Genomic DNA, 19,331 nt, shown 5'->3' with positions numbered 1-19,331 from the left:
GGGCCAGGCGCAGTGGCTCATGCTTGTAATCCCAGCACTTTGGGAGGCTGATGCAGGAGGATCACTTGAGCCCAGGAGTTTGAGACCAGCCAGGGCAATATAGTGAGGCCCTGTCTCTATTAAAAAAAAAAAAAAAAGAAAAAGAAAAAAATTGGCCAGGCATGGTGGCACACACCTGTAGTCCCAGTTACTTGGGAGGCTGACGTGGGAGGATCTTTTGAGCCCAGGGGGTTGAGGCTGCAGTATGCTGTGATCGAGCCACTGCACTCCAGCCTGGGTGCTGTCTTAAATTTTTTAATTAAATGAAAAAGAAAGCACTTTGCACAGTGTCTGGAACATAGGAAGTGCTCAATAAATCCTACCTGTTATTAGGTGACACCTGGAATGTTTGTGACTACTGGGAAGGAATTCAGCCTGAGAGCTGCTGGCTCTGGCCCTACCTAAGGGTTGCCTGACCTCTGGACTTCCATTTCCGATCACCTGTAAATCCCCTCCTCACCTGGACCAATTTGGGTTGGTTTTTAAGATACTTGCAGCAGAAAGAGGCCTCACTGCTACCCCAATGATATGACCTAGAGCAAGTCATGTCGCTTCTCTGGGCCTCAGTTTCTTTGTCCATGCAGTGAACCGACAATACCTGAGAGAGTGGAGGCATCCATCCACCCCCTTTCCCACCACAGGCATTTCTGCATTTATACTTTGCACATTCTCACCAACTCTCTAATGACCTCTACCCTTTTGTGCCCCCCAACCCACCCCGCAAAACATTCAGATACCTCCACCTGGTCTCTCCCTACCACACACCCCTCCATAGGCACCCTAACGTACACTCTCCAGGCACATTCCTCAATCCCGTCTCTCCCACACAGCCCTCCAACCAGAGAATCGGCCCTTTCCCAGACCCAGCCCCTGCTCCACCACACCCTCCCTACGCCATTCCCTTCCTGCAGTTCTACCCTGACCTCCGAACAGGGCCAAATCCCATGAGAAGCTCATTCATGCCTCCAGTCTCCCCTTTTGCCTGCCCCCTGGACTGGTACAATCTCCACCAGGTCCCCTCGCCCAGAAAGTACAGACAGAGGCCAAGGACAGGAAGTGACTTTAATGTCTCAGGAGCTGGATTTGGAGCAAGTTGGTGGCACCCAGGGCCTATGGCCCCAAGGGAGCAGTGACCAGCCTGCATCTTCCTCTAAATCATATGGCACCGGCGGGAACACATCAAGTCCTTGGATATGCACGTCAAGCCCATCCGGCAAGGGCAGATGATGTTGGTAGCTCCCTTGGTCTGCAGGGAGTGGGTATGAGAATTGGGAGTCACCAGGATGCAGGAAGGATGGGGACTTAAACTTCTTGGGGACCAGAACCAAGAGTACCAGGCCTGGAGTAAGACAGACCTGGGCTGTCTCTACAGCTTATAACTGCGTGACCTTCAGCAAGTCAATGAACCTCTCCAGCTTGGTTTCCTCATCTGTCAAATGGGGACAGTAATAGTAACACACCTCATAGGGTTGTTGTGAGGACTAAATGAGATAGAGCAGATCAAGTGGTGATAATAAAAAGACCCTTTAGGCCATGCGTGGTGGCTCACCCCTGTAATCCCAGCGCTTTGGAAGGCCGAGGCGGGTGGATCACCTGAGGTCAGGAGTTTGAGACTAGCCTGGCCAACATGGTCATGGACTAATAATACAAAAATTAGCTGGGCATGGTCGCACATGCCTGTAATCCCAGCTACTCCAGAGGCTGAGGCAGAGGAATTGCTTGAACCCAGGAGGTGGAGGTTGCACTGGGCCAAGATCACGCCATTGCACTCCAGCCTGGGCAATAAGAGCAAAACTCTGTCTCAAAAAATAAAAAAAATAAAAACCCTCTAGCCACTTCAGCTGTAGGGTCAGGCCATGGTAGGGGCCCTGCTGCTTCCTTAGGGCATTGGCAACTCCCCACACAGGGACATAGAGGCTGGGCCCATCCATCCTAGAAAGGTTTGGGCCTAGGGCCAGGTGGGCAGGAACAGGGCATACTGAGCATTCTGCTCCCTGCATTCCTAAAAGTGAGTGACAACCATGCTGGACTGCACACTCTCCTTGCCAGGACCACATAATCTTCCCAACAGCCTGGTGGGGTAGGTACTTTAGCCTCTCCTTGTAGATGAGGAAACTAAGGCTCAGAGAGCCATGATGACCTGCTTGAGGTCACAAAGATAGGGTGTGGAAAAGTCAGGATTTAAACTCAGGTCCAACTCCAAAGCTGTGGTCCTGCCACTGCAGTGCCATGCTCCTCTCAAGAAATCATGTCACTGTGGCAGGGAGATGGGGACTAGTAAGGGGAAGGTCATTTCCTACTTACCCTGCCTCAGTGATGTGAGAGAAGAGATATTCATTCATTCAACAAGCATTTATTGGCCGGGCGCGGTGGCTCACGCCTATAATCCCAGCACCTTGGGAGGCCGAGCCAGGTGGATCACCTGAGGTCAGGAGTTCAAGACCGGCTTGGCCAACATGGCAAAACCCCATCTCTACCAAAAATATGAAAATCAGCCAGGCATAGCGGTGCACCCCCGTAATCCCAGCTACTCGGGAGGCTGAGGCACGAGAATCGCTTGAACCCAGGAGGCAGAGGTTGCAGTGAGCCGAGATCATGCCATTGCACTCTGGCCTGGGTGACAGAGCGAGACTCCATCTCGAAACAAACAAACAACAATAAGCATTTATTGAGCACCTACTATGTGCAGATACTAAGCTGGGGGTAGGTGCTTCATAGATGAATATGATGCAATCCCTGCCCTTGAAGAGTTCCAACCACTGGGAGAGGCAGAGAAAAGACATGGCCAGTTAGGGAGATACATGGTCTGCTGAGGGTCTGACCCCAGGGTACAGGAGCTCCAAGGAGGGAAGCCTTCTCAGAGGAGGTGGCTGGAGTTGTTTTGCACCATGAGTAGGAGTTTGCCAAGTGGAGAAGAAAAAGGGCACTCCAGACAGAGGTGAAAAAACAGGTCGGGCCAGGTGTTTTTTTTTTAACCTCCCTGCCCGCTTCTCTACTTGCCAGAAGTTGCCCCATACTAGGGCCTCACCTGGGGCAAGCAGATCATGGTTATTCTGGCCCTGGGGGCACAGAAGGCTCCACCGGAGTCCAAGTCCATGAGGCAGCAGCCACTGAAGCACTCAGAGTGGTGGAAGCACCTGTCTGTGATTTTCTGTGGGGACAGGCAGAATGTCTGCCAGGCTGGGGGCAATCCCTGAGTCGTGTGGGAGGGTTGGGGAGGGTTCCCACCATTGCCAAAGAGCCCAGGGGTCCAGGAGAAGTCATGAGGTTGTCACCCCCTGGGGGGGCTGGTTCCCCCCCAGCCCGACCCCGGCCCCTCAGCAGGACCCAGGGCAGCAGAGGAGAGGAGGAGAGGGGGATTAGCACTTTTCCCTCGGCCTCTCCTTTCCTGGACCCCCCTCACCTCCATGAGTCCCATAAGGTGTGTACTCTTAAGTCCCATTTTGCGGGGCAGGGTTGGGGGATGAGAGTGAAGGGGCTGCGGACTCGAAAAAGAGGGAGAGAAAGAGGAGAAAAGGGGAGAGCCCTCGTGCCTGGAAGAATCACTAGACAGTTGAGAGGAGGCGGAGGAAGACGAGGAGAAACCAGAGCAGGCAGGGTGGGTTTGACTGTGAGCACTTTGGGGAGGGAAGCGAGCCCAGGACTGAGGCCATCGGAAGGGGCACGGGCGGGGGAGGTGGAGGGAGCGAGGGTGCTGGTCATAGGCCAATTTCTCTCCCCTCTGAGGCCACCAGGGGAAAGTGAAGCGGCTTTTGAAGTCCGTCTGAGGATGCCCCAGGCTACCCGCCTGGGTGTGGTTCCGGACCCACCTCTCCCTTTCAGGCTGCCCGGCGCCTTCGGGCTCCAGTGCCCCGGCGGCGGGGCCACCCTCTCCTGCGGTCGCGGCCGGCTGGGCGCGCTCCCCGGCTCACCTTTTTATATTGCGGAAGCGCGCTCCAGAGGGGCAGCACCGCCCCCGACAGGACCCCCGCCACGAGCGCCAGGGCTGCGGCCATGGGCCTGGGCGGCAGAGCAGCGGCGGGGCTCCGAGGGGCCGCGGGATAAAACCTCTTCCCCGGCCACGTGACCCGGCGCCCCAGGCCGCCCCCGCGGAGGAGGGGCGTGGAGGGCGAGGACGCCTGCGGAAGGGAAGGAGGGAGGAAAGGCGCTCAGGCTCGCACGGGCGGGATTCTAGACTGCAGGAGCCCTGGGAGCCTCCATACGTGTTACTTCCAAGTAGAAGCTTGAAACTGTAAGATAAAACTCTATTTTTATTGTATTTATTTATTTTACAGACGGAGTCTCGCACTGTCGCCCAGGCTGAAGTGCAGTGGGGTGATCTCGGCTCACTGCCATCTCCGCCTCCCAGGTTCAAGTGATCCTCCTGCCTCAGCCTCCCGAGTAACTGGGACTACAGGTGTGCGCCACCACACCGGGATAATTTTAAAAATTTCTGTAGAGACGGGGGTCTCCCCATGTCGCCCAGGCTGGTCTCTAACTCCTGGCCTCAAGTGATGGTCCTGCTTCAGCCTCCCAAAGTGCTGGGATTACAGGTGTGAGCCACCGCAACTGGCCTCAAAACTTTATTTTTATAAACGGCACAAAACATATATGCTGAAAGAAAAAGAGCTTCCTTCCTGATGTTGATTCTCTGTCTGCCCTTGCAGCCCCAGATTCTCCCCTTACCTTCGGGATAATCCAGCCCCACCCTCTGGGCTGCTCACACCCGCTGCAGGCCCCATTCTCCTCTTCTGTAAGAACCAGGAGGTGGGACAAGATGGTCTCTAAGTCGTAAATCTCTTGCAGTCCTAATCATTCTATTAATTGTCTAAGGATTTGTCTGTGAATTGTGTGAAAGTCAAGATGTGGGGGCAAAATGGAGAAGTGGGAAGAGAAGAAAACTCAGAATAGGGAGGAGGGTTAAGGGAGAGCTAGAGCTGCACAGAGCGATCCTGGAACCGGGGGAGGCAGGCCTTCCTCAGGACTTCCCTATGGATGAAGCTTCCACCTCACCCCACCTGCCTGCTTCTGCTTTTTTTTAATTTCTATTTTTTTTTTAAATTTTGTATTGTTAATATTTGTTATAGAGACAGGTTGTCCTTATGTTGTCCAGGCTGGTCTTGAACTCATGGGCTCAAGAGATCCTCCTGCCTCGGCCTCCCAAAGTGGTGGGATTACAGATGTGAGCCACCACTCCCAGCCTGCTTCTGCTTTTGAAGTTTCGCTTAAGAAATGAACCGAGGAATCCTGTCTTGGTGGGGAATAACAGCCAACAATAACAGCCCCCACCGCACTCAGAGGGCCCTGTATCCATTATTTCCGTGAACCCTCCCTGTATTAACACTAGCTGTCACAGAGTAATTAACGCTGGCTGTAACAACAGAACTCCTGGAATTTCGTGGCTTGGCACAATAATGCTTTATGTAAAGTCTGATTTGGGGCAAGAGACCCTTCTTCCATCCTGTAGCCATCTATAAGACTGGCCTCTGGCTGGGCATGGTGGCTCATGCATGTATTCACAGCACTTCAGGAGGCCAAGGTGAGAGGATCTGTTGTTGTTTTGTTTTTGTTTTTTTTTGTTTGTTTGTTTGTTTTTGAGACAGAGTCTCACGCTATTGCCCAGGCTGGAGTGCAATGGCACAATCTCGGCTCACTGCAACCTCCGCAAAGTGCTGGGATTACCAGTGGGAGTCACCATGCCTGGCCGAGAGGATCTCTTGAGCTCAGGAGTTCAAGGCCAGCCCTGGGCAATATAGTGAGACCTCACCGCTACAAAAAAAATTTAAGAAATTAGCCAGACATGGTAGCACATGCATGTAGTCCTGGCTACTCGGGAGGCTGAGGCTGCAGTGAGTTATGATCGCGCCACTGCACTCCAGCATGGGCAACAGAGTGAGACCCTGTCTCAAAAAAAAAAAAAAAAAAAAAAAACTAGAGCATCCAAGGTCTCCATGGAAGACCTGCCTTCTCCACTCACAAACCACCTGCTGGAACTAGTCACATGATCCCAACCCTCTAACCTTCTGCAAGGGAGGCTGGGAAATTCAAAGGAGTCTTGGAATATTTAGCATCTACTATCATTTCTGCTGTGTAACTCTTAGCCCTGTTTTATAGACTAGGAACCTGAAGGCTCAAGATAAAGTTACTTGCCCAAGGAACAGGATTAAATGGCAGAGTCAGATATAAATCCAGGGCATTCTAGCTCCTGGGTCCAAGTTCTTACCACTGATCTACACTGCTGCGGGCGGCCAGAGGGCTTTGGCCCTAGTAAGGGGGTTCCCATCATTACCTAGTAAGGGGGCTCCAGCAGTCGCGGTCTGAGCTCTCTTCATATGTGTGTTCTGCTACCTTGGCTGACTAGCGACCCATCCATGCAGACCATTTGTGAACTGGAGAGGAGGCCTGGGGATGGATACTTCCTTGTACTGCTTCACCGGCTTCCTTTGCCCATACCCCCATGACCGTTAGATACTTGAGAAGTATTGTTGACTGCTTAGGAAAGTGGCAAATTTGAAGGCAAGGGGCCAGCAACTGTGTGTCAGGGTTAGCAGCCCCCTGGGGAACCCACTGAAGGCCCTGAGGGGTGGTGAAGCCCCTGGAATTCTGTACAAAATATTATGTGCATGGCTTTTTTTTTTTTTTCTTAAGCCAGAGATCTTCCGGTTTCCTCAAAAACAACTGGTTCAGAACCTTTATTTTCAGTTGAGGAAACCGAGGCCCAGAGAGGGCAGAGACTTCTCCCAGTAACTCAGCTGGTGAGTAGCAGAGCCAGGCCTAGCTCTGCTCCTGACTCCAAGTCCTGTACCATGGCCTGCCAGCACCGGTCACAGGCACATGTCCAGGGTACCTCTGCATTGCGGGGGAGTAGGAACAAGATCACCAGGGTCTCCAGCGCTGGGAATCACTGAGCTGCCTGACCTGTGAGCATGGCCGCAGCTCTGCCCAGGGCCCAAAACTTGCCACCTCAGACTTCAGTGAGCAGAAGGGGGTCAGTTCAGGACAGGGGAGCACCTTGCTGGTGGACTTCTTACCCCCTATTTCCTGCCCCTTCACCTTCCCCTCCTCTGACAGTCTCTCACGTCTCACTTCTTTTCTTCTGCATCTTTCTGGTGGCGCAAGTGGTGGTTTCCATGACAATGTTCTCACTGGTCTGCAGCAAAATGAAAACAATAAGGATAATGTAGTAGTGTTTTTGTTAAAGGTAAATATGTTCAATTTATTATTATTAAAAAAAATTTGTTTTTGAGGTGTCACCCAGACTGTAGTGCAGTGGCGCGATCTCGGCTCACTGCAGCCTTCGCCTCCTGGGTTCAAGCAAGTCTCCTGCCTCAGCCCCCCTCCAAGTAGCTGGGAATACAGGCGCGCGCCACCACGCCCGGCTAATTCTTGTATTTTTAGTAGAGGTAGCGTCTCAACATATTGCCCAGGCAGGGAAATGTATTTAATTTAAAAAGTAATTATTTATTCTGAAATTATGTCTTTTCTACTTCTTTGGTGTTAAAATGTGCTTTTATGAAATAATGGCGATCAGGGGTTCAAGACCAACCTGGCAACAAAGTGAGACCTCTGTCTCTACAAAAAATAAAAGAATTAGCTGGGCATGGTGGCATCTGCCTGTGGTCCCAAATACATGGGAGGCTGAGGTGAGAGGATCTCGAGCCTGGGAGGTTGAGGCTGCAGTGAGCCATGCCACTGCACTCCAATCTGGGTGACAGAGATAGACTGTCTCAAAAAAGTAATAATAATTAAAATAAATAAAATGGTGATGGTATTTGGAGGTAAAAAAATAAATAAAATATTTAAAAATATATTTTAAAAAAGCAATAATAGCCACGATACAGTAGTAGTTTTGTTTCACTGTTCATGTTCTTTTTTGGCATATATATATATATATATATATATATATATATATATATATATATATATAAAAATATGCTCACTGCAACCTCTGCCTCCCAGGTTCAAGCAATTCTCCTGCCTTAGCTTCCTGAGTAGCTGGGATTGCAGGCTCCCACCACCACGCCCGGCTAATTTTTTTTGTATTTTTTTTAGTAGAGACAGGGTTTCACCATGTTGGCCAGGCTGGTCTTGTATCCCTGATCTTAGGTGATCCACCGGCCTCCCAAAGTGCTGGGATTACAGGCTTGAGCCACCGAAACTGGCTTTTGGCCAATATATTAAATATATGTGCACAAATTCTGTTAGTCCTCAGAATTTTTTGGAAGTCTTATCAGTCCTTGAAATCCAAAATAAAATTCTGGGGAAAACTGACCTCATGAAAATTGCACATTACTCAAGTCCTTCCTGAAGGAACTCTAAAAGTAATCTGGGGAGAGTGAGGAACGAGTGAGTGCCCTAAGAGTTTGAAATGCAAAGATAGATCAGCAAAGCCTTCCTAGAGAAGAGGACCAGAGTGGGAAGTGTTTGGAGGTGAGGAGGTGGAGGCCTCAAGGTTGTATGTCCTGGACCCTGGCAGGAGAGGGCCGCACTGTTTTGCTAAGCCTTCAAGGGGGACTGGGATTTGGCAAGCAGAGAGACTAAGGGTTTCCAACCAGGGGTACAGGGTGGGCAAAGGTTTGGAAGTGACAATGAGTAGTTGTGGGTAGAACAGCAAGGAGATGGTGTCTGCTTGTTGGGGATACAGATTGGAGATGGGGCGGTCAGCGTGCCAGGGAACTTGAGGTTCTGTGAGAATAGCCCCTGTTGAGGTGGCTCCTCAGTGGAAAGCTGGGCTGGTGGTGGCAATGCTAGAGTCAGAGCAGGGGGACCTGAGCCATTGAGCCAGGGGTGCAGGGTGAGGGTGGGGTTGCCCTGCTCTGTCTGTGAGGACAGGAGGGTCTCTAGAAGGAGAGGCCCAGCATGCCCAAGGGAGATCAGCTCTTTCCCAGCTTCTAGTCACCCCACCCACACAACATACTCTGAACCAGGGGCAGGGCTCAGAACACACACTTCTCATTTTATTTCTTCCTGGGACAGGCTGGCCCTGCTGAGAGGCTATCAGCTCAGCTTGGGAGAAAGACAGGCCTGGAGGGAGAGGAGGGAGCTGACCTGCCGCCTCCTCCTGGACTGGGCTGGCCCTTTGACCCTAGGGCTTTAGCCTGAAGGACAGAGTGGGCGGTGGTGTCTGGCGGCCAGGTGTGCTGCCCCATCGCCTTCACCCATGGGAGGGGACTGAGCTTTTCCAAGCAGCTTAGCCTATGACAGGGGCCTTCCTCAGAGGGGCCAAGGAGGGCTCCCTACAACCTCTGTGTTCAGGCAAAAGGTTCATGCACAGAGAGGTATCCAGAGGGGACATAGCAGGGGAATGCCCCGTGCTGCCACCCTGCCCACACCACCTGTGCGTAGGGTGCATGTGTAGACTCGCTGGCTCTAGAGCCCCTTCCTTCTCCCACTCGGTGAGGCTGAGCCACATTTGTGCCTAGTCGCCTTGGCAGTGAGGGCCCCTTGCTTACCTCAAGGAGCCATGAGGGAATCACAACTCCTGTAGCTGCAAGTGAAAGAATTCAAGCCAAAGTATGTAATTTTAACAATAAAAAGCAAAAGAAAGAGTATTGGGTCAGTCACCAGGCTGGCCTCAGGGCTCCGAAGAGGAACCACTGACAGGTGTCTCTCTCTTCAGCTTCAGCCTTCAGGCAGCCTCATTTCCTCTCAGGGAGGAAGACTGCTCTCCGTGGGGGCAGCAGGGAGCTGTGCACAGCTCTATGCACCTCCCTTCAGCACCCATCTAGAAATTCCTAGAAGGCCAGGGGGACTAGGGACCAAAACCTCATGGAACCTGAACAGGGCAGCTCCCCAAAGGTAGGGAGATAGGGGGTTGCTGTCTCCTGAGGAATAGGACATGGATGCTGAGTGGGCAGAAGTATAGGTGCCCACAACATCCCAAGTTGCCATACATGGAGGATTGCTCTGCTTAAGACCATACCTGGGCTGGGCACGGTGGCTCACGCCTGTAATCCCAGCACTTTGGGAGGCCGAGGTGGGCAGATGACGAGGTCAGGAGATCGAGACCATCCTGGCTGACACGGTGAAACCCCTTCTCTACTAAAAATACAAAAAATTAGCCGGGCGTGGTGGCAAGCGCTTGTAGTCCCAGCTACTTGGGAGGCTGAGGCAGGAGAATGGCGTGAACCCGGGAGGCGGAGCTTGCAGTAAGCCGAGATCGCGCCACTGCACTCCAGCCTGGGCGACAGAGCGAGACTCCGTCTCAAAAAGAAAGAAAGAAAAAAATCATACCTGGATTCAGGAACAGCTCCCTGGGGCAGGAAGGAGTCATGGACAGTATCCTTTAGCCAAGGGTAACACTGTAGGAAGGGTCCTTGGAAACTTGTTCCCCCCACCACCCCCAAGAAGCCTAAGCTACATTCTATAAAGCAATGGATCTCAATCACTTTTTTTTACTACACCCATGGTAAAGGTACATTTCACACAGGTATTCAGACAACTAGTAGCTCCAATTAGTTGGTGTCTGTGTTATGCTGGTTTGATGATCACCACTGCAAACGTGTGTGCTCGGGCATATATACAATGTGTAGGTGTGTGTATGGAACTAAAGTTTCACAAAACAATACTTACATTTACCATATGTGATCTTATCTGAGATTTTCTATTCTTTTCTATTTCATCTTTTAAAAGTGCTGGTTAGGGGCCGGGCGTGGTGGTTCATGCCTGTAATCCCAACACTTTGGGAGGCTGAGGCAGGCGGATCACGAGGTCAGGAGTTCCAGACCAGCCTGACCAACATGATGAAACCCCGTCTCTACCAAAAATACAAAAATTAGCCGGGTGTGGTGGCAGACACCTGTAACCCCAGCTACTCAGGAGGCTGAGGCAGGGGAATCGCTTGAACCCGGGAGGCGGAGGTTGCAGTGAGCCGAGATCGCACCACTGCACTCCAGCCTGGGTGACAGAGTGAGATTCCGTCTCAAAAAAAAAAAAAAAAAGCTGGTTAGGATGCACCAAATTGGTTTCATTGTCCACTTATGATCCATCAATTGCTCTACCATTCTGTTGAGTCCACTAGGTTCGTCTGTCCAACTCACTGTATACATCTTGGTGGTCTCCATTCCATTTACCTATTCATTCATCATTCATTCATTTATTCAACAAATGTTTAGTGATACCTATCGTATGTCAGATACCTTATCAGAGCTCAGTTGTAGATAACAGATACCACCATACTTATTTTAAGCAGAAAGGAATGTAATACAGATAATTGAGGGCTGACAAAGACATTGAAATGACTGGAAGAGTGGAAACCAGACTGAGCCTCCAGGAATGACTTAAAAAAACAAAACAACCCTGCAGAACTGAGCTACCAGGGGAGCTACTACCCCTGCCGCCATCAGGCAGGTGAGGAGGTAGGTAGTCATCACTACAGTCCCAGGAACACACACCTTAGCTGTGATATCGGGTTCAGGAAGCTGCCATGAAAGATTATTGCCTGCCAGGTGCAGTGGCTCACACATGTAATCCCAGCACTTGGGGAGGCCAAGGTGGGAAGATTGCTTGAGCTCAGGAGTTCAAGACCAGCCTAGGCAACATAGCAAGGCCTGGTCTCTACAAAAAAATTTTTAAAAATTAGTCCAGCATGGTGGTGCACCTGTAGTCCCAAGCTACTTGGGAGGTTGAGGTGGGAAGATCGTTTGAGTCTGGGAGATTGAGGCTGTAGTGAGCTATGATTGCATCACTGCACTCCAGCAAAACTATTGCCTGTAGGCAAGTGTGGTGGCTCACACCTGTAATATTAGCACTTTGGGAGGCCAAGGCAGGAGGGTTGCTTGAAGCCAGGAGTTTGAGACCAGCCTGGACAACAAAGTGATACCCTTGTCTCTACAAAAAAAAAAAAAAATTAGCTGGGTGTGGTGGTGTGCACCTTATAGTCCCAGATGCTCAGGAGGCTGAGGTGGGAGGATCACTTAAACCTAGGAGTTTGGGGTTACAGTGAGCTATGATCATAGCACTACACTCCAGCCTGGGCAACACCCCTGTCTCTAAAAAAAAAAAAAAAAAAAAAAAAAAACTATTGCCTGTGTCTTCCCTAGCCAAAACAAAACAAAAAAAGTATGCCTCCCACAAATGCCACTGCCCTCCCTTACCTCCATGAAGATTAGGCTTTAGGCAGTGCATGTGATAAGCAATCACACCTAGGTTTACCACTCTAGTGTTTAGCTTTCCTGCCCTGCAGTGCAGGAAGGGACACCAGAAGGAGATGAAAGAAAAGCTGAACAAGCCATGCTACAGCAGCCACTATAGGGAAAAGTGCCTGGAGGTGGCACAGGTTGCCTGGAGAGGGTGAAGTTAGTTTTCTACTTCCTATTTGAAATCTTTTCAGTTTTTACAGCTGCAAATCACTTTTTTTTTTCTTTTTGAGACAGGGTCTCACTCTGTTGCCCAGGCTGGAGTGCAGTGGCATGATCATAACTTACTGCAGCCTTGGCCTTCTGGGCCCAAGTGATCCTCCTTCCTCAGCCTCCCAAGGCTAGGACTATAAGTGCATGCCACCACACCTGGCTTTTTTTTTTTTTTAAGCCTTTTAAAGATTATTCGTCTTTCAGTGCTTCAACATGATGCAAAAACAATAATTTACTGAATACAAATAGCAAGGAAAGGAATCAAACATTTATAAAATATATTTATTATTTTTCTGACCAAAGTGCAATGATTTTAAAATTTTTTTAAACAACTATAAAAAAAATTCAAGAAAATAAAATACAAGTGGGAAATTTAACTAGATTCCTTCTTCTAATTAATCCTAACCTTGTATTTGGTCTAGAAAACGAACAAAAAATCATTTGAAGTGTTACTAAAATGCTAACTGAATCATTTTAGCATAAATCTAGTCACATGCATTTCAAGGTTCCCCTGCTAGGAATTTTGTTAAGATCAGTTGAATCATGAATAACACCATATAATAGAGGATGAGGAACACAAGTATTAGATGTGATCCTTGCCCCATACCCTTAGATTATGTCAGAATAAAGCTGACAGTTCTGCCAGGCTCTGAACCTCTAGTGCCTCCAACCCAAACCTTGGAAGCAAAGAATATGCCCTGTCATACAACGTTGTTCAAGTTGTAGTAAAACAAAGCCTATGTTTTCTTACTTTTCTATAGGAAATTGTTAGTTATTTGATATATATTATAACACTGCTAAGAATCCACTTTGAGTTTGTTTACTAAACACATTGTGCAAGAACTGACTCCACAAAAAGTTCCTTTGAAATCTGGTCCACAAATTCACTTAAGGTTGGAAACTTAAAACTTGCAAGAAAAGGAGGAAGTGGATATCCCTAAATCCTAACATGTCGTAATTACTAAAGGGACATACACACATACGAAAAAATTTTGCTCATAGAAGGCACAAACTATGAAAGCGATAGTCTTTTTGAATAAAAAAAATAGCTTGATACGCTTCTTTGTTTAGTGAGCACCATAACTAAGATGAAGTTATGTCTCTTAATTAACTCTCTCCTGTGATGAAAAAAAAGTACATAAAAAACTTAATTTGTCTTACCTATACTTTCCAGCCACTAGTTGAGATGTAGTTTGAAAGATTAAAATTGCCTTTAAAAGGGGTCGCGATAGCAGCTATCAAAGCAATATTCAAGCAAGATTTCAAGGATGCTTTTAGGTTTCGAATTAGTTTTCCTTGTCAAAAATCTTCACAACTTCAAAAACTTAATCAACAGATTAAGAAACATTTATTTTCTTGACTTTCCCCCATTTCTTTATATAAGTCAATAACTGGCTTTGTTGACTGAAGATGGGTCTCAATTCTCTTTCTCAAGCTCTCTCTGTTGTCATCACTCCTACCGCTCGCTACTCTTTCCTCTCTCAGGACATCATTCAATACAGATCTTATTATTACAGTTAAAAAAAAAACACACACATAATGAAAGATACATCTATCTGCCTTCCCATTCAACTTTTTTTCTTTTTTTTCTTTCTTTCTTTTTTTTTTTTTTTTTGAGACGGAGCCTCGCTCTTGTTACCCAGGCTGGAGTGCAGTGGCATGATCTTGGCTCGCTGCAACGACCACCTCCCGGGTTCAAGAGATTCTCCTGCCTCAGCCTCCCGAGTAGTTGGGATTACAGGCGCGCCCCACCACGCCTGGCTAATTTTTTGTATTTTTAGTAAAGACGGGGTTTCACCATGTTGGCTAGGCTGGTGGTGAACTCCTGACCTGAGGTGATCCACCCCCCTTGGCCTCGCAAAGTGCTGGGATTACAGGCGCGAGCCACTGCGGCCCGTCCATTGTTCCAGCCTTGAAGGTTGTCTTGATTTCTTGGAAACCCATCCATCGATCAAAGATGTACTCTTTTGAGCATTGACAGCCATTGTCTGATCCATTTCCCTCTTTAATAAACTGATGGTTATCTCCACTGGTCCCATGTTTCCTTCTTTAATGTAATTTTCAGTGAGTTCACCATACTGTGAATCTGGGCTCTTCCTTTCATCGTGAAGCAACTCTCCTGCAGAAAGGTGTGTGTAGCCATCTTTCTCAAGGATGCCAGCGCGCCGGGACCGCCGTGGACAAACACGACCAGCGGCTTCATGAGACGGGGAGGGCAGCGAAGACTCGGCCGGCAGGTCTGTAGCGGGAAGCTAAGGCCCAGGACGTGGAGCAGCGGCTCAGGCAGCGGCTCAGCCTGCACCGCACCTCGGAGCTCAGAGGGCTGACAGGTGCGGCGTGTGCCGGGGAGGCGGTGTGGGAAAGGGGCGGGCTGCCAGGGCATCTGCGCCACAGTCGGAAGGGAGCTTCTTATTTTTTAAATTTATTTTATTTTATTTTTTATTTTTTTGTGCAGATGGGACATGTTGCACAGGCTGGTCTTAAACTTTTATTTTTATTTTTATTTGAGACAGAGTCTGGCTCTGTCGACCAGGCTGGAGTGCAGTGGCGTGATTTCGGGTCACTGCAACCTCTGCCTCCTGGGTTCAAGAGATTCTCCTGCCCCAGCCTCCTGAGTAGCTGGGATTACAGGCGTCTGCCACCACGCCAGGCTGATTTTTGTATTTTTAATAGAGACGGAGTTTCACCATGTTGGCCAGGCTGGTCTCAAACTCCTGACCTCAGGTGATCCGCCTACCTCGACCTCGCAAAGTGCTGGTAATATAGGAGTTATTAAGAAACTATTTTAGGCAGACAGTAAGGGTAAGGAGCCCTCACTAAGGCTTATTCTTTTTTTTGTTTTGTTTTTGTTTTGTTTTTGTTTTTTGAGACAGTCTCACTCTCGCCCAGGCTGGAGTGCAGTGGCGCAATCTCGGCTCACTGCAAGCTCCGCCTCCCGAGTTCACGCCATTCTCCTGCCTCAGCCTCCCAAGTAGCTGGAACTACAGGCAGCAGCCACCACGCCCGGCTAATTTTTTTGTATTTTTAGTAGAGACGGGGTTTCACCATGTTAGCCAGGTTGGAGGCTTTTTCTTTTAATAAATCACCCCCCCACCCCAAACATTTCAGGGTTTTTTTGAGACTCACTCAGTCACCCAGGCTGGAGTGCAGTGGTGCGGTCTCCACATCCCGGGTTCAAGCGATCCTCCCTCCTGCCTCAACCTCCCGTGTAGCTGGGATTACAGGCGCCTGCCACCAGCCCGGCTAATTTTTTGTATTTTAAGTACAGACAGGGTTTCACCATGTTGGCCAGGCTGGTCTCAAACTCCTGACCTCGTGATCCGCCCCGTCCGCCTCGGCCTCCCAAAGCTTTCGGATTACAGGCGTGAGCCACCGGGCCCGGCGGCAACATTTCTTTTCTAACAGAAAAGCAGGCTGGCAAGCTTTGATATGTAAACACAGGCTGTCAGAAACTAGGTCCATCCAGTGTGGCGATTCCCGCCCTCTTCTCCTTGTCCCAACGTGTGTCAGGTGTCGTGACCACCTCCAGATGGCTCTAAGAATGCAGGACATCAAGGATACCTGCATTTGCATATTAAAAGGCTAAGGTGGGAGGACCAGGTTTTTCGCAGGCTATGTGAATGACACACCTGGTCAAACCAATCCCCTGGGCCCTTTGCAAATCAGACATTGCCTCCTCCAGCCTCCCAATATAAAGGACTGCTTTCCGCGCACACGGGGTTTGTCCGTTTGGAGCCCCGCTCCCTCTGCACGGGGGAGCCGTTTTCTTCTTTCTTTCTTCTTTCTTGCCTATTAAACTTTCCGCCCCTTAAAACAACTCCACGTGTGCCCGTGTCGTTTATCTAATCAGCGAGAGAGAAAGAACCCTGGTGTTTCTCCAGTCATGGGAGCTGTATCACTGGGATTGCAGGCATGAGCCACCACGCCTAGTCTGGTGTCAAACTCTGAGCTTCAAGGGATCTTCCTGCTTCTGCCTCCCAAAGAGCTGGGATTACAGGTATGAACCACTGTGCCTGGCCCTATACCACATTTTCTCTACCCATTCATCTGCTGTTGAACATGTAGGTCGATTCACTATCTTGGCTATTGTGAATAGTGCTGCAATAAACATGAGAGTGAAGACGTCTCTTCCATACTGATTTCCTTTCCTTTGGATAAATGCTCAGCAGTGAAACTGCTGGATCATATGGTAGTTCTGCTTGTAGTTTTTTGTGGTACCTGTGAAAGGAAAATAAATTTGCTGCCCCAAAATCACTAAGCTAAAGGGAAAAGTCAAGCTGGGAACTGCGTAGAGTAAAGCTGCCTCCCATTCTATTCAAAGTCATCCCTCTGCTCACTGAGATAAATGCATATGTGATTGCCTCCTTTGGAGAGGCTAATCAGAAACTCAAAAGAATTGCAATCATTTGTGTCTTGTCTACCTATGAGCTGGAAGCTCTCTCCCCACTTTGAGTTATCTCACCTTTCCAGACAGAACCAATGTTCATCTTACATATGTTGATTGATGTCTCATATCTCCCTAAAATGTGTAAAACCGACCTGTGCTCTGACCACCTTGGGCACATGTGGTCAGGACCTCCTGAGGCTGTGTCACAGGTGGACATCCTCAACATTAGCAAAATAAACTTTCTAAATAAACTGAGAGCTGTCTCAGATATTTGAGGTTCACATACCTACATACTGTTCTCCATAGTGGCTGTACTAGTGTACATTCCCACCAATAGTGTATATGAGTTCCTTTTCCTCCACATCCCTGTCAACATTTATTTTTTGTCTTTTTGATAATAGGCATCCTATTATCAAAATGTGCAATTCCCTGATGATTAGTGATGGTGAGCATTTTCTTCATATAATTCTTGGCCATTTGTATGTCTTCTTTTGAGAAATGTCTGTTTAGGTCATTAGCCATTTTTTTTTGTTTTGTGTGTGTGTGTGTGTGTTTTGAGACAAAAGTCTCACTCTGTCTAATCTCATGCCTTCTGACCTAAGTTGTGATAAGAGAAATGTAAACCGAGATCATACTTGTCAGAAAGATACATCATTTTCTTCCTAAAAGACTGCTACAGTTTTGTAATACAGTGGGTCGGTCAAGGTGTGGGAAAATATTATTGGTAAGAGCAAAGATTGATGAAACTTCTTAAAAGGGAAATTTGGCAATAAATAATACAGTCTTTGATCTAATAATTCCACTTCTAGGAATTTTTCCTACAGAAATATTCCCATATATGCCAATATATAGTTCCTTGCAGCATCATTTGTAATGGGTATAAATAACTTAAGGTCTGCCAACTGGTTAAATAAATCATGGTACATTCGTACAATGGAATTCTTTTTCTTTTTTTTGAGACAGAGTCTTGCTCTGTCGCCCAGGCTGGAGTGCAGTGGCACAATCTCGGCTCACTGTAAGCTCTGCCTCCTGGGTTCACGCCATTCTCCTGCCTCAGCCTCCTGAGTAGCTGGGACTACAGGCGCCTGCCACCATGCCTGGCTAATTTTTTGTATTTTTAAGTAGAGACGGGGTTTCACCGTGTTAACCAGGATGGTTTTGATTTCCTGACCTCGTGATCCACCCGCCTCGGCCTTCTAAAGTGCTGGGATTACAGGCGTGAGCCACCGCACCTGGCCTAGAATTCTTTTCTTGAGACAAAATCTCACTCTATCACCCAGGCTGGAGTGCAGTTGTGTGATCTTGGCTTACTGCAACCTCCACCTCCCGGGTTCAAGCGATTCTCCCACCTCAGCCTCCTGAGTAGCTGGGACTACAGGTGTGCACCACCACGCCTGGCTAAATTTTTTTTTTTTTTTTTTTTTTGTATTTTTAGTAGAGACGGGGTTTCACCGTATTGGCCAGGCTTGTCTTGAACTCCTGACCTCAAGTGATCCACCCGCTTTGGCCTCCCAAAGTGCTGGGATTACAGGTGTGAGCCACTGTGCCCAGCCCACTTGCCCATTTTTTAAATCAAATTGTTTGTTTTTTGGTTTTTGTGGGGTTTTTTGTTTGTTTGTTTTTGTTTTGTTTTTTTTTTTTTTTTGCTGTAGAGATGATTGAGTTCCTTGTATATACAGGATATTAATCCCCTGTTAAATGAGTACTTTGCAAATATTTTCTCCCATTCTGTAGGTTGTCTTTTCACTCTGTTGTTTTCTTTGTGGTGTAGAAGCTGGTTTTGTTTTGCTTTGTTTTGTTTTTGAGACGGAGCCTTGCTCTGTCGCCCAGGCTGGAGTGCAGTGGCGTAATCTCAGTTTACTGCAACCTCTGCCTCCTGGGATCAAGCGATTCTCCTGCCTCAGCCTCCCAAGTAGCTGGGATTACAGGCACACATCACCACACCTGGCTAATTTTTATATTTTTAGTAGAGATGGGGTTTCACCATGTTGGTCAGGCTGGTCTCGAACTCCTGACCTCATGGTCTGCCTGCCTCAGTCTCCCAAAGTGCTGGGATTACAGGTGTGAACCACTGTGCCTGACCTGTTTTATTTAATCCCACTTGTTTATTTTCCCTTCTGTTTCCTGTTCTTTTGAGGTCTTATTCATAAAATATTTTCCCAGACCAATGTCCTGAAGTGATTCCCCTATGTTTTCTTCTAGTTGTTTTATAGTTTCAAGTCTTCCATTTAGATCTTTGATCCATTTTGAGTTGATTTTTTTTTTTTTTTTTTTTTTTTGAGACGGAGTTTCACTCTTGTTGCCCAGGCTGGAGTGCAATGGTGTGATCTCAGCTCACCGTAACCTCCGCCTCCTGGGTTCAAGCGATTCTCCTGCCTCAGCCTCCTGAGTAGCTGGGATTATAGGCATGTGCCACCATACCTGGCTAATTTCATATTTTTAGTAGAGACAGGGTTTCTGCATGTTGGTCAGGCTGGTCTCAAACTCCCAACCTCAGGTGCTCCGTCCGCCTCGGCCTCCCAAAGTGCTGGGATTACAGGCATGAGCCATCGTGCCTGGCCTAAGTTGATTTTTAT

The 19,331-nt window shown here is 48.4% G+C and overlaps 1 protein-coding gene and 1 pseudogene across 1 annotated transcript; both read right to left on the bottom strand.

Annotated features, from left to right (window-relative positions):
- Positions 1-1,087: 1,087 nt before the first annotated feature.
- CLPSL2 (colipase like 2) lies at positions 1,088-4,100 on the bottom strand. The gene is made up of 3 exons (XM_004043880.5): positions 3,951-4,100; positions 3,068-3,190; positions 1,088-1,285 (listed from the first exon to the last, which is right to left on the bottom strand). Exons 1-3 carry the CDS (start codon positions 4,032-4,034, stop codon positions 1,190-1,192), a joined length of 303 nt encoding a protein of 100 aa, XP_004043928.1. The 5' UTR covers positions 4,035-4,100; the 3' UTR covers positions 1,088-1,189.
- A 9,554-nt stretch (positions 4,101-13,654) lies between these two features.
- LOC109027178 (UMP-CMP kinase-like) lies at positions 13,655-14,751 on the bottom strand (annotated as a pseudogene).
- Positions 14,752-19,331: the final 4,580 nt, after the last annotated feature.

Source organism: Gorilla gorilla, chromosome 5, assembly GCF_029281585.2.
Source record: "Gorilla gorilla gorilla isolate KB3781 chromosome 5, NHGRI_mGorGor1-v2.1_pri, whole genome shotgun sequence".
In the NCBI taxonomy this organism is placed as follows: domain Eukaryota; kingdom Metazoa; phylum Chordata; class Mammalia; order Primates; family Hominidae; genus Gorilla; species Gorilla gorilla.
Note: the sequence above shows the minus strand (reverse complement) of the source record. Positions and strands in the feature narration are given on the sequence as shown.

Bases quoted from the DNA above. Each gene is read 5' to 3' on its own strand.
- CLPSL2 (XM_004043880.5), bottom strand. From the start codon at position 4,034: ATGGCCGCAGCCCTGGCGCTCGTGGCGGGGGTCCTGTCGGGGGCGGTG. The intron at 3,191-3,950 runs GTGAGCCGGGGA...CTGTCCCCACAG, and splicing joins CGCTTCCGCAATATAAAAAG to AAAATCACAGACAGGTGCTT. The intron at 1,286-3,067 runs GTGAGGCCCTAG...CACTCCCTGCAG, and splicing joins CCATGATCTGCTTGCCCCAG to ACCAAGGGAGCTACCAACAT.